Below are 15,091 nucleotides of genomic sequence, written 5' to 3'. Positions count from 1 at the left end.
CTTTTCGACGCGCTCTTTTGCAAAACTTAGCATACTGCGATATACAGTCGTAAATTGATTCGTTTCCCCCACACAAAAGGTTGTTCGCCACTGCTTGAAATGTGAACGATGGTGACTCATTTACACGCCGATAAATTGTGATTGTGTGCATATGGGCATCAGTGTTCAATCAAATTAGATTATCTAAAATCTAAAATGTTATTTTACTCCAGGAAATAAATAGGAAATTTTTCATCAACATGCGGCAGTAATATTATTTGCAAAATTATACTGCTGACTAAAGATGTAAGAACTCACAATCCAAGAACAAACAAATCAAATCATTAAAAATTATACCAACAACAATACGAAAAATACTAGAAAAAAGAATTTGGTAAAATAAATCCAAGCTAAAATTAAGCGCACACAGGAGCGCAAATGAAGGAATGAAAAACACAAAAATGGAAAATGCTTATGAGTGCAATAGAAATAAGTGCAAGCATAGCATCTAAGGGGAAGCAAGACTGCTGACTGTAGCATAAAATATCAGCGCGCCTGCAGGGTGCCAAGAAGGCAGAGGGCGAACAATCCATCGCTGTGACTTCAGAGCCAACTGTTGCTGCTGCTGCTGATAGTGTCAACACTACAAAGCCGGTTTGACGTGGCATTCAACAGAGACAACGCGACCAAAGAACTTGGCGAAAATACAAACCAAAAAGTAGTTAAAAATGGATCAAAATAAAATAATAAATTTTGAAATGCAAAATATAAAAAATTAGCGAATGAGTAAAAATATGAATGCCTAACGAACTAGCCAAAATAGTCAGCAGCTAAAGCCAAGACAACGTCCACAACTTCGACGGCGTTGACCCAGCCAAACCCAATCAAGGCGAAATGCGGCAGTATAGGCCGCGAGGTCCGCCGTAGACAGGCGCTTGTTTTAAATAGTTCCATGCAACACACATATATGTATGTGTGTAAATACAATATACTTACGTGATACACAAGATTAGACGAACACAGCCCGCCGCCAGCCAGCGAGCCAGTCTGGCGAGTGAGTTGCCTAGTCGCTTAGTCAGCTGAATTGCCCGCCAGCTATAAAAATAATAAATTAAGCATGCATAACATACCTATGTACATACATAATTGTGTGGCTTAATAAGAATGAAGGAAATAATGAGAACTTGGCAAGAGAATCAAAAACTTTAGCTTAATTTTCTTGCGCGACCAACAAGCTTTGGAGGCTTAATATTTTTGACTACCTGTTTCTTTTTTTACTTGGAAAGAGATTCCTCACGTTTTGCGCTCTTCTAAAAACTGTGCTTGTATATTCTCTAGCGCTTCTGTTATTTTCTCAGATTCTTCGTACCTCTGAGATGAGCACCACACAAAGCCACAGTTATCATTCCTCTTTAATACCTCGTGTTGCACTTAATGGTGCTCGTAAATTCGTAATCAAAATTGAAATGGATTTCTCTCGTATTTAACTTAATTTATCGCAGATACGGATTGGTTTTTCTTCAAGTTACTTTATGTATTAAGCTGATAAGAATGCAGATTTGAGAAGATTAATGTAGATTACAAATAAAATGCAATTAGGGTCTACTTAAATGGACGCTGACATGCTGCAAGTTATTGTTCATGCACTTTTAAAACGATTAAAGCAGTTAAAGTAGATACGAAATTAGATAATCAGGAGCGATATATTTTTCTTGAATTTTATCTTTAATTAATTGTGCTTATAACTGTAATGCTGAAAAAATTATTGAAACTGAGACATATTGAACGAAAGACTTGGTTTCGTCTGTGTAAAATGCAGTTAGCCAAACCACAAAACCGTCTTCGTCAGAATTTGAAAGAGCATCTTTGTGCCTTTTAAATTAACTACGTTTGTTAATTATTTATCTGTAGTGGACTTAATCGGTTGCCGGAGTAGGAAAATTAGTGTTGGTAAACGAAGAAAGAACGCATACACACCAAAGACTCCACGCTATGGTTGATAGTTCAAATTTTAAAATAGTAACCATACATTTTATGTCAGCCTTGACACCCAAAGCAATAAAGTTTTTCTTTGACGAAGTCCCAAAACTGAATCTTATTTTTTCTATTTTCGCAATGTTGGTCGAATTCAAAAATACGGTTATAGTTTTCTTTAATCCACAAAGGGCTTTTTAGAATACATTTAGTGCTCCGTTAGTTTGAGCAGAACAAACTCTTTTTTATTGCGTACTTCTTCCCGCCGTATCCGATGGGTTGGTGGGTGGCTACTATTCGGAATTCAGAGAGAACGTAGGTTCGAATCTCGGTGAAACACCAAAATGAAGAGAAACATTTTTCTAATAGCAGTCGCCCCTCAGCAGGCAATGGCAAACCACCAAACCAAACCTTTGGCAAGAGTGGTTTTTATTTTAATCGCCGAGGCAGGTGGGAAAAGCATTAAAATCCAAGGTCTATCAAGTCTAACAAGGTCAGCAAGGACCAACAAATGTTTATCTATGTAAACCAAGAAAGACATATACCATCTGAACACATTTACTTTGTCATTCCATTCAAAAAAGTAATTCGTGTTCAGTTAGCTAGTTTTATTGGGCAGTAGTTGTGTTTGACGGCGTACCTATATAATTGTGTTGTTGATAGTTGCATAATTCTAATAAATTTGAGCTTTTTGAGCCATATTACCAATGGACTTAGAGTCCCCTACCTCGGTGAGTGAGTCTTCGTCTTGCGAGGACTGCACATTCACAGAAGATGTGCTCTGGTGTTTCATCGCCCAGCGACATATGTTGCTGCTAGTCTTAGTTTCCTGAAATGATAACGAAGACTACACGGTCCCTTTGCAAGTCTTCTCTATCCAGGTTTAGCAGCCTACTTAATACTCTTCTTAAAGAAAGCATAAATTATTTTTCTGCCTCTGCCCTGCACTTTCCATCCTGTGTCTTATGAATTCCATGTCTTCCCAGTCGTTGATAAATTGCTTCATGAGGGCTTTTGTCAGCCTGCAAAAGCGTTTTGATCCATAGCATTTTGATGTACAGCCTAATTTTGCTAGCCAGTTTGCCTATTTACAACACGGCTTTATTTTTTCGATGAGTCGGTGTTTATTTTTTCTTGGAAGAAGTTATGTTTAGGGAATATTTAAATGGAAGTTGGTTGTTCTTATGCAGATCTTTCATCACTTAACAGTGAAACGCTAAAGCAACAGCCATTGGACGGTAAAACCCGAGTCGCTGATGCTGCAACATCTTGAATCGAGAAGTATTCGCATGTATGTAGCTATGAAACATAATGAATCACATGGATTCAAGCATTCGGTACGGCGCCTCACCTTTTTGAAAGCGTATTCGCTTAGTAAAAATAAGTGCCTATATGTGTATACTCGTTTTTCAATATTCACATTTCTTTATGTACAAACTTGAGTCAATTGTGTGAGCGCAGAACTGGGTTCACACCCTTTTTGGCCCGGTCCAGTTTAATTCGAATTTGTATACACTGACTGGACAAGCCATCAAATAAACCAGCAACATTTCAGTGTCATACACCTTTTATTATGCATAGCTGTTGCTGCTGCTGTTGCCGTGGTAGTTGTTGTCGTTATTACTCGTACTATTTCTTGCTTCACTAAACGACTTGTGTGTGTTTATAACTTTTATGCGCTCCAAGTGTTATGCTTTGATAACAACAAAAGCAACAATGAACAGAACTATAGCGTTAACAACATTTGTGTTGTAAATATGCTGCACTCATACATGCAATAAATTTATTCAAGTGCAAACACACACCCATTTGAATAATGTCTTATAGACAACGCGGACGACCCTTCTCCGTTAAAACTTGTGTTTTGGCAGAGGCAGCAGCAGATATTGGTGAGCGAGGCAACAAAAACAGCAGCTGGTCGATGGTGAGCGCCTATGTTGGTAGTGATTCGGTAAAAATGTTGGCGATATCTAGTTGAGACGAGAAGGCGTATTCGTTTGGCTGTGCACCGTCTGATGCCGAGGACTCAGCGAAGCTGAAATCATTGCACGAGCAACGTAACTATTGATCGTGTTTGTATACATACATATATAGTATACATATGTATGTACGCATTAATTGTCGGCTGCCAAGCGAACGAGCAAATATAACGACGAATAAAGCAAGAATGCCGCCACACGATGGCGATTCCCGAGCGTCGGAGATGTTAGTGTAGTATGCAGGTTGGGGCAAAAAACGATTAGGTGACGTTAATGGAGCAGTATATTTTGGCAGACCAGAAAAAAAGTGATTTGTTTTTTTTTTTAAAGAAAATAAATAATTCGAATATGGTAATAGTGAGAGACAGTATGGTTTTCTTCCGGTCGATTATATTTATATTTTATTTATAAGATCCGATAGGATCAAGAGTTGGACGAAGAGAAATTCATAGAGGGTAATTTCGGTAAACCAACAACAACATCTATAGGTACTTTGTTTTTGCAATGTGATGGTTTGATTGTCAAAACTTCAATGAGAATGTAAAGAAACACGCAAGGCAACCCCCCCAAAAAAAGCAATACATTGCTCCTTCAATGTAAACTTCCTTTAATTTTGGCATAGAGCCACCCACCATTTGTTGCTGCTTTTGACCAACCTTTCGACGAAACTTCCGGTGGTGTTCCAGTGCTGATTGCTTTTCATCAAATATAATACATACATACATGTCTTTCTACTTAAGAAATTTTTACTAGTTCCCATTGAGCTGTGCGTCTATGAGAGCCGTCAAACATTAATGCTAAATTCAAACTGCTTAGGTGGTGCTAATAAGACACCCTTTATACTTTCAGTACTAAACTATACTTGTTCGCAAATACACTGTACGTACATACTACATACATACGTACATACTGTTCGTACCACAAATATCCACATACATACATATCTAAGTACATACTACGCTAAAAAGTATAGTGAAGTGAGGTAAAGCGAGCGAAGCAGAGACAAGCCAGACTAAGCAACGAACCGTCCGATCGAGCAAGCAAGCATACAAAGCATGCAAGATATGAGACCGTGGGAAAGAACATCCAAAGTCGTTCGTTTACCGTTCGGGTCCAGCTTCGGTGGTATCACAATCGTGTTGTGTCTCGTCACATGCTGCTGTTGCTGCCACCGACTCTGTTTTTTATACTTGTTTTTTCCATGCTTGATTGTTTTCTTTTTTTCTTTTTATATATCATACTTTGCCTTCTTTCGGATTGTTTATGTTTTTGCTGTGCGTTTTCAGCTCGTTTTCGTTTTCATGTGAACAGGCAAATATGTTTCTCTTCATAGAGGCCTAGAGGTTTATTACTGATTGTGTCTTTCCCTTTTAGTTTATTGCCTTCTCCACGATTTCCTTTTTACATTTTCTTGAACCAAGCATTTTTTTTTACAACGTTTTCGTGATCTCCTTCGTTACATTTTCCTTTTTATTTATTTATCGTTGAGTTTTGTTGATTTTTTCTGCTGGAAATAACGCTGGACACTCGCGTGTGGAGAGTTTCGTGTTTCGAGAGCGCTTGTTGTCGTTCGTAGAGCTACGAGTCTCGAACCAGAGATATTGAGCAAACATTTGTGGCTCTCACACTTGTCTGCGATACACTCAGCAATACAAAAGCCGGTCTTTACAGCAATTGCATACCTGTCTTCACGGTACTTTATACAATTGGCGCTGGCTTTTGCTCTGGCTCTAAAATAGTGCTGCCGAGAGCTGTGCACTTCTTTCATAAATAGTTTTGGTGCTCTACTGCTGTCCAAGCAACTGGCCAATTTCTTATACATGAGCACTTTTTTTTTTTTTTTTTTTTGTTTTATTTGCTTTAACCTTAGTTGAGGTCTGTCTTCGTCATTATTGTTTTTGGTCACGTCTTTTGAATGTACTTCTCCGAGTCTTTTACTAATTTTATTATTATCTGCTGCTTGCTTTATTTGTTTTCATTCGCTTGCTTTTGTATACTTCCAAGCAAATATCAGTATGTCTATTCTTGCGTGTATTTGTGTCTTACCCGCCACTGATCTTTGCGGCAGACATGTGTAACACAGCTGCACTTTCAGAGATTTATGCGTAAGCTGCAACAACAGTATGAGAAATCTTAAATCTTGCCAGACCAGGATGTGAGGGGCGATAGAGGCAATGCGCCAGTAGAAGATTTAATTTACTTACATGTCTCTTGTTTTCGTTTCGCTTTTCACCGTGCACCATGTCCATCGTTTCTGTTCATAGCTAGCAACATATCTTTGTACACACTTACATACATAAATACCTGTGTATAGATGTACCTATATTCATAAATATGTTAGCTTGCCAGATTACCGATGATTCAATATAAAGCTTAGAAACTTTAGAAACTTGCCTGACCATATCGCCTCAATAATATGCCAATCTACATAGGCACTCTTTTGGGCCAAAAACAATTCGAGAGCACCGGCATTTTTAAGCTCTTGACACTCATTCTTAAGGAGTCGCTGCATTTTAACCACAATTGTCTCCCAAGTCACATCTTGGTATGCATTTTTGGCCCATATCCAATGAAATCACGTTGTAACATTCGTTTAGCGCATTGGCGAGGTGGCGAGGTGGCAGCAGCATGGGGAGCGGCAGTGGGGTGTCTATTGGGCTTTACGAACTTTTGCAATTTTGGAGCCTCTATTGCAGCAATGCAAAAACCAACAACTGAGTGGACTTTGGCATTAATTTGCATAAGCATGAGTAATGCCTCAAATTTGGCTAACAAGCTATGCAGACAGGCGCGGGGCATCGTGCAGTCCAGTGCAGTAAATGCTTTTGGGCAGTAAAAACAGGATTTTTGCGTGCATTATTTATTTCTCGTGTTTTTGTCAGCAGTTATTTCTGAGTGCACCAATTCCCAATTCCTTTATTATTACCGTTGCTTTGTCCAAGATATTTTCTTGATTTTTTAAATATTTTTTCCCCTTCACTGCCCGCTGGCTAATAATGCTTAATGACGCTTTGTATGCAAAACTTCAATAATGATTGACTTTGACTAACTGAAATGGCTTAACTTTTTTTGTGTTATACAAATTTTGCCTTTATAAATGCTGCTTTGTACTTTTTTATAACATACTCGGTTTTACATTTTTATTTTTTGCTTTGTGTTGTTCCAAATGCACTGAGACGGTAATGTCTTGTGTGCGTTTAGTCCAAATCGATTGGGGTCAATAAATTTTGCGAAAAAATGTAGTGAGCTGCCGTTGGCGTTGTGAAGGCGTGAGAACTACTGGGGTGGATTTGATAATTATAATTCGCAGCATTCTTGAGTTGAATGCCTTAGGATTGCACTGTGATTTATAATTGACAGAAAGTGATTTTTATGATTGAGGGTGAAATTGGTTTAAAAACCAAATTGAAAGGGCTTGACTATTTATATAATTTTTACGAAATAGCCGTGGTAACTCTTTTCCTATGCCACAAAATCAAATTCATTAGCCACCTTTTAAGCGAAAATATACTGCAAATATAACTTGGCGAGGGGGAGAGATGATAGCTAGTTTTTTTGGTAGGAAATGTCATTAAATTGCTTAAAGCTGCCCGATATGTGCCAAATCTGGCCTGAAAATACTTCCCACTGCCATGCGTTACCTATCTAACATTTCATAAAGCGATTAAGAATCATAAGCGGCGAACTAAATTCATAAGCACGTGATACGATTCATGTCTTCAAGAATGTTAATTTCGAACCAAACTAACAAAAACAATTTTCATTTGCCAAAGTTGCCATTCATCAAGGCGCATACATTAAATGTGGTGTCACTAGACCAACAACAATGTTTTGTACGTTTGATTGTCAAAACAATGTATTGGCAAAGTAGAAAACAAAGAACGAATTCGCCTGGTTTCGTCCTGGGCTGACAGCCACATGGACGCGGCGAAAGAAAAAAAAAAAATCAGCGGATTTAGTGATACCAGCTTTAATAGTTTCGCCTTGCCATTCTTCATATATCGACGCCCCTATGTAGAATAGAACATCTTAAATGTGATTTGAATGATAACCATTACAACAGTCGGTTCTGCGTTACCGAAACTACCCGGCTTTATATCCGGCCAAGGACTGTCACTTCAGCACCATTCCCCGTATGTAAGTATGGGGAATATTTATGCTGCTACAACAACAACAACAAATTAAAAACGCTGGAATTTAATGAGAAAGTGCGTAAATCGGCTGATACCGAAGCCCAAAAGCTCCTCTGATGTAGTAAAAAAGTGAGAACCAAGATGTCCGAATCTCTCGAATGCAAAGCAACTGAGGTGTTGATGCTGAGACATTTCCCCCTCGTCATCCTCAAGTTACCAGTAAAGGGAATCGAAGTACTTATCTCGGGCCGCTATGCAGCACTCAGTGAATCTGCCAAATGCACCAGCGTGACGTCACTCAAGAATTAATCTCAAAAATCCTCTCTGTTAAACTCAATGTTGTAATCTATCATTCTTAATGGATACGGAAAGCCATCGGGCAGCCCCTTTTAAGCTCCAATTGCAAATCTGTTAGCCATAAAAGGTCCCATTTGCCTACGATACTATCTGTCCAAGAGCAGACCAATGATAGCTCAGATAACCCCTATGCTCGCGTTAACCCATTAGTCTTGGAACGAGTCTAAAACCTTCCAACTAAAAGGACCACTTTATTATGATAATTTTCAGCCATAGGAGAATAACCATATAAACCTTCTGCGTTAAATTTTAAAAACTTTATCTTCCTGATCTTTGACTTATATGGTTTTTATGTATCCATAAAACCCTCTGCAATCCCCTCATATTATAGCTTTTTGTTTTCATCGCTATCAATCACTCAGTTTCAAATAACCTTTGTAACCGAAAACAGTTTGGCACTCCGGAATAACCATTTATCTGTCTAATTTCTTTCTAGGCTTTCAAGGCAAACATTGCGAAGAAAACATTGATGATTGCCCCGGAAATTTGTGTCAGAACGGTGGCACTTGCGTAGATGGTATCAACACATACCGTTGTCTATGCAAACCAAATTTTGCCGGAGAACTCTGTGAGGAAGATGTGGACGAGTGCGCGATGAGGTGAGTAAGATTCGAATATGTAAAAATTCGAATATGTCAAAAATAAACAAAAAAATTTTGTTTAAGAAATGTTTGCCTTTTTTTCATATACTAAATTTTTCCATTTCTTTTATTTTCTCTCACAGGCCATCGGTTTGTCAAAATGGCGCCACTTGCACTAATACTAATGGCAACTATTCGTGCATCTGCGTTAACGGCTGGGAGGGTAGAGACTGCAGCGATAATGTCAATGATTGTGCAGCTGCAGCATGCTTCAATGGCGCCACTTGCATAGATGGGGTGGGGTCGTTCTATTGTCGCTGCACGCCCGGCAAAACAGGTCTGCTGTGCCATTTGGAAGACGCTTGTACATCGAATCCTTGTCATTCGGATGCAATTTGTGACACGAGTCCCATAAATGGTTCCTATACCTGTTCCTGTGCCACTGGCTATAAAGGTGTGGATTGTTCGGAAGATATCGATGAGTGTGATCAGGGTTTTCCTTGCGAACACAATGGCATATGTGTGAATACTCCTGGTTCATTCAAGTGCAATTGCTCTCAAGGTTTCACTGGTCCACGCTGTGAGACAAATATTAACGAGTGCGAGTCGCACCCTTGTCAGAATGAAGGTAGTTGCTTGGATGATCCTGGTACTTTCCGTTGCGTTTGCATGCCCGGCTTTACTGGCACACAGTGTGAAATTGATATTGACGAATGCGAATCAAACCCATGCTTGAATGGTGGCACCTGCCACGATATGATTAATGGATTTAAATGTTCGTGTGCGCTTGGGTTTGCTGGGACACGTTGTCAAATAAATATAGATGATTGCCAGTCACAGCCGTGTCGGAACAATGGCATATGTCACGATTCTATCGCCGGTTATACTTGTGAATGTCCACCTGGTTATACGGGTACCTCTTGTGAGATCAACATCAACGACTGTGATTCGAACCCATGCCGTCGTGGCAAATGCATTGATGGTGATAACTCTTTCAAATGCGTATGCGATCCTGGTTTCACTGGTTACCTTTGTCAGACGCAAATCAATGAATGTGAATCCAATCCATGTCAATTCGGTGGCCACTGTATCGATCGCGTCGGATCCTATCTCTGCAAGTGTCTGCCTGGTACGTCGGGTAAAAACTGTGAAATTAATGTAAATGAGTGTCATAGCAATCCCTGTAACAATGGCGCCACTTGTATTGACGGCATCAACAAGTACACTTGCGAATGCGTGCCCGGCTTCACGGGACTACATTGTGAGATTAATATCAATGAATGCGCCTCGAATCCTTGTGCCAATAACGGTGTCTGCATGGACATGGTAAATGGTTACAAATGTGAATGTCCGCGGGGTTTTTATGATGCGCGATGCCTGAGTGATGTGGACGAGTGTGCTTCGAATCCTTGTATAAATGGCGGACGCTGTGAAGATGGTATTAATGAGTTTATCTGCCATTGTCAACCTGGCTATGGTGGCAAACGCTGCGAGATTGATATCGACGAGTGCAGCTCAAACCCTTGCCAACACGGTGGCATATGCATAGATCAGCTGAATTCTTTCCAATGTCAGTGCATGCCCGGCTATACAGGCTACCGTTGCGAGACGAATATTGACGATTGTATCATGAATCCATGTGTGAATGGCGGTTCCTGTATTGACCTGGTAAATGGTTATAAATGTGTCTGCAAGGTGCCATTTACGGGTAGAGATTGCGAATCGAAGATGGATCCCTGTTCAACGCATCGCTGTCGGAATGATGCAAAGTGTACGCCTTCCCCCAACTTCTTGGACTTCTCCTGCTCCTGCAAACTTGGTTACACAGGACGTTATTGTGACGAGGATATCGATGAATGTGCGTTGTCATCCCCCTGTCGAAATGGTGCGACCTGCCTCAATGTGCCCGGCACTTATAAATGTCTCTGTGCAAAAGGTTATGAGGGACGTGATTGCGCCATCAACACCGATGATTGTGCTTCGTTCCCTTGTCAGAATGGTGGCACATGTTTGGATGGCATTGGCGACTATACATGCCTTTGCGTTGACGGATTCGATGGCAAACATTGTGAAACGGATATCAATGAATGCCTCAGCCTGCCTTGTCAGAATGGTGCGACCTGCCGTCAATATGTAAACTCGTATACATGTACGTGTCGGCTTGGCTTCTCGGGCATCAACTGTCAGACCAACGACGAAGACTGCACTGAAAGTTCCTGTATGAATGGTGGCACGTGCATTGATGGTATCAACGGCTACAATTGTTCGTGTCTGCCTGCCTTTACCGGCTCAAATTGTCAGTACAAGATCAACAAGTGCGACTCACAGCCCTGCCAGAATGGCGCCACGTGCCATGAAAGCGGCGAAGAGTATACATGTCACTGTCCACACGGCTATACGGGCAAACAGTGCACGGACTATGTGGACTGGTGTTCTCAATCTCCTTGTGAGAATGGCGCCACTTGTTCACAGATAAAGAACCAGTATAATTGTAAATGCGCTGCCGGTTGGACGGGCAAGCTGTGCGATGTGGAGATGGTTTCTTGCGAAGTCGCAGCGATACGTAAACAAGTCAGTCTCAAACAACTTTGCAACAATGGCACCTGCAAGGAGATGGGCAATTTGCATTTATGTCACTGTAAACAGGGTTATACGGGCAGCTATTGCCAAACGGACATCAATGAGTGTGAGTCGCAGCCATGCCAAAATGGCGGCACATGTCTGGATCGCGTGGGCGAGTATAAATGTATGTGTCCGAAGGGTTTCCAAGGGCAGAACTGCGAATTAAACATCGATGACTGCTCGCCGAATCCGTGTCAGAATGGCGGTACATGCCACGATTTGGTGCAATCCTTCAGCTGCTCCTGTCCGCCTGGCACTTTGGGCATCATTTGCGAGATAAATCAGGAAGATTGCGTGCCAGGCGCTTGCCATAACAACGGCACCTGCATCGATCGTGTGGGTGGTTTCGAGTGCGCGTGTCCGGCTGGTTTCGTGGGTTCTCGTTGCGAAGGTGACATAAACGAATGCCTTTCAAATCCCTGTTCTAATGCGGGTACTTTGGACTGCGTACAGCTGGTGAATAACTATCACTGCAACTGCAAGAACGGCTACATGGGACGCCACTGCGAGAACAAAGTGGACTTTTGCGCAAATTCTCCTTGCCAAAATGGCGGTATTTGTTCGACAAAACAGTCTGGTCACCATTGCGTCTGCCCGGTTGGTTTCTATGGCAAAAATTGTGAATTTTCTGGTAATGATTGTGACTCGAATCCATGTCAGGCGGGTAACTGCGTGGTCGATATGATTCGTGGTTACCGCTGCGACTGTCCGCCTGGCACCGAAGGCGTGCACTGTGAAATCGATATGCTGGATGAGTGCGCTTCAAATCCATGTCTGCAGGGTGCTGCATGCGAGAATTTACTCGGCGATTTTGTTTGTTTCTGCCCAAGCAAATGGCCTGGAAAACGTTGTGAAATTTACGATTCTAACTACCCCGGTTGGGCTTCGGACAACAGCCGTGGACCGCTGAACAAATATACGAAAGATCTTGAATATCAACGAGAAATGTGCGTCAAGCGGGGCTGCGAACAGAAGAAGGGCAATCATAAGTGCGATCAGGAGTGCAACACATACGCGTGTAACTTCGACGGCAACGACTGCTCACTGGGGATCAATCCCTGGGTGAATTGCACCGCGAATATAGAGTGTTGGCGAGTTTTCATGGATGGCCAGTGCAATGAGGAGTGTAACAATGCAGCTTGTCTGTTCGATGGTCGCGATTGTGCCAAGAAATTGCAACCATGTAATCCGACGTATGAAGCCTATTGCCAAAAACACTACGCGGACGGTCACTGTGATTATGGCTGCAACAATGCGGAGTGCAACTGGGATGGCTTGGACTGTGAAAACAATCTCGAGCAACCGAATTTAGCTGATGGTGCTATCTCTGTGGTGATGTTAATGGATATCAAAATGTTCCGCGACAAGCAGGTGGAATTTTTACGTGAAATGGGTCATTTACTTCGCACTACGGTGCGCATCAAGAAGGACTCCATGGGTAATGATATGATTTTCACCTGGAAAGGCACTTCGCAGATGACTGAGCTGCAAAACTCAGAATTCGGTCGTAAGCACAGAATTCTATCAAGTGAGCGCAACGACCAAACTGGCATACAAATTTATCTGGAAATCGATAATCGTAAATGTATAGATTGCTTCAATCGCGCCGCCGAAGCAGCCGAGTTTTTGGCGGCTTCTGCTTCCAAATACACGCTCTCGCCAAAGTTCAACATCTACAGCGTGCGTGGCGTACAGAATCCAGGCGAAGATGTGGAAGAACGTCCCAGCAACGTCAAATATGTGCTCATCGGCATAAGTATTGTGGTATTCGCATTTCTTGGAGTGCTGGTAACTACGCAACGCAAGCGCGCGCATGGCATTACTTGGTTCCCGGAGAATTTCCGTACCACCACTTCTACCGCAGTAAATCATCAGCGGCGCCGACGTGACACTGGCCAGGAAATGCGAAACTTAAATAAAAACCCCTCCATTGCGTGCATGAGTAATGACGTCAACATGAATTCCGGTCATATGGGACACGCGCCGCAATGGTCGGATGATGAATCAGAATTGCCACCACAGAAGCGCATGCGCAATGAACATGGGGGATATGCTAGTGACCACACAATGGTAACCGACTACGAGGAGGCCGACCCACGTGTATGGTCTCAAGCACATCTCGAAGTAGCGGATGTACGTTCGTCAATTATGACGCCGCCTGCACACCAGGATGGCAAACACGATGTGGATGTGCGTGGGCCATGCGGTATGACACCACTTATGGTAGCAGCAGTGCGCGGTGGCGGTATGGATACAGGCGAGGACATCGAAAACTCTGACGATCAAACTGCACAAGTGATTTCTGATTTGTTGGCGCAAGGTGCCGAGCTAAACGCTACAATGGACAAGACTGGTGAAACATCGTTGCACTTGGCTGCGCGTTATGCGCGTGCAGATGCTGCAAAACGTTTACTAGACGCCGGCGCCGACGCTAACTGTCAAGACAACACCGGCCGTACACCACTTCATGCTGCAGTGGCCGCCGATGCAATGGGCGTTTTTCAGATACTGCTACGCAATCGTGCCACTAATTTAAACGCCCGCATGCATGATGGCACCACTCCACTCATACTCGCCGCACGTCTAGCTATCGAGGGCATGGTTGAGGACTTAATCACTGCTGATGCGGACATCAATGCTGCCGACAACTCTGGTAAGACCGCCCTTCACTGGGCGGCCGCTGTCAACAATACCGAGGCCGTCAATATACTGCTCATGCATCATGCCAATCGGGATGCACAGGATGACAAGGATGAAACACCACTCTTTTTAGCAGCGCGCGAAGGTTCTTACGAAGCCTGCAAAGCGATGCTAGACAACTTCGCCAATCGTGAAATTACTGATCACATGGATCGCTTACCACGCGATGTTGCCTCAGAGCGCTTGCACCACGACATCGTTCGATTGTTAGACGAACATGTGCCGCGCTCGACACAAATGATGGCCATGACGCCACAGACAATGATCGGCTCACCGCCACCAGGCAGTCAAGCACAAATTATTTCGCAGCCCACTGTCATTTCATCATCAAAGCAACCAGCACAAACCGCCAAATCAAAGGCGGCGAAAAAGGCAAAGCTATTGGAGGGCAGTCCGGACAATCTGCTCGATGGCGGCAGTCTTCGACGCAAACCGGGCTCAAAAAAGGGAACAGGGGGCTCGGTGTCAAAAAAGGGCGGACAAAACGGCCTTACGGCAGCACAACTGCTGAATGGCTTGGGTGGTGGGCTGACAGCACACGGCCAGGGACTGGAGGGAGTGGATCAACAGCAACTGTTGGATGCCGGTCTCAGTGCGGTGGACTCACCGCCACTGACGGGGCTAACAAGTCAACCGAGCCCGTACGACACGTCGTCACTCTATTCGAACGCGATGGCGGCGCCAACACACCACCACAACGATCTACTGGGCAACAGCAACGGCGCGAAACAACCACCCAGCTATGAAGACTGCATAAAGGTGAGTG

The 15,091-nt window shown here is 42.9% G+C and overlaps 1 protein-coding gene across 1 annotated transcript in view; it reads left to right on the top strand.

Moving 5' to 3' along the window:
• Positions 1-15,091, top strand: part of LOC128858469 (neurogenic locus Notch protein) — a 214,956-nt gene that overhangs the window by 196,858 nt on the left and 3,007 nt on the right. Inside the window, exons 6-7 of the mRNA XM_054094773.1 lie at positions 8,859-9,021; positions 9,147-15,084. Coding sequence (XP_053950748.1) covers positions 8,859-9,021; positions 9,147-15,084 — 6,101 coding nt within the window. The remainder of the gene's footprint in view (positions 1-8,858; positions 9,022-9,146; positions 15,085-15,091) is intronic.

Source organism: Anastrepha ludens, chromosome 3 (genome assembly GCF_028408465.1).
Source record: "Anastrepha ludens isolate Willacy chromosome 3, idAnaLude1.1, whole genome shotgun sequence".
Classification (NCBI taxonomy): Eukaryota; Metazoa; Arthropoda; class Insecta; order Diptera; family Tephritidae; genus Anastrepha; species Anastrepha ludens.
This window is presented reverse-complemented; position numbering and strand designations above follow the sequence as displayed.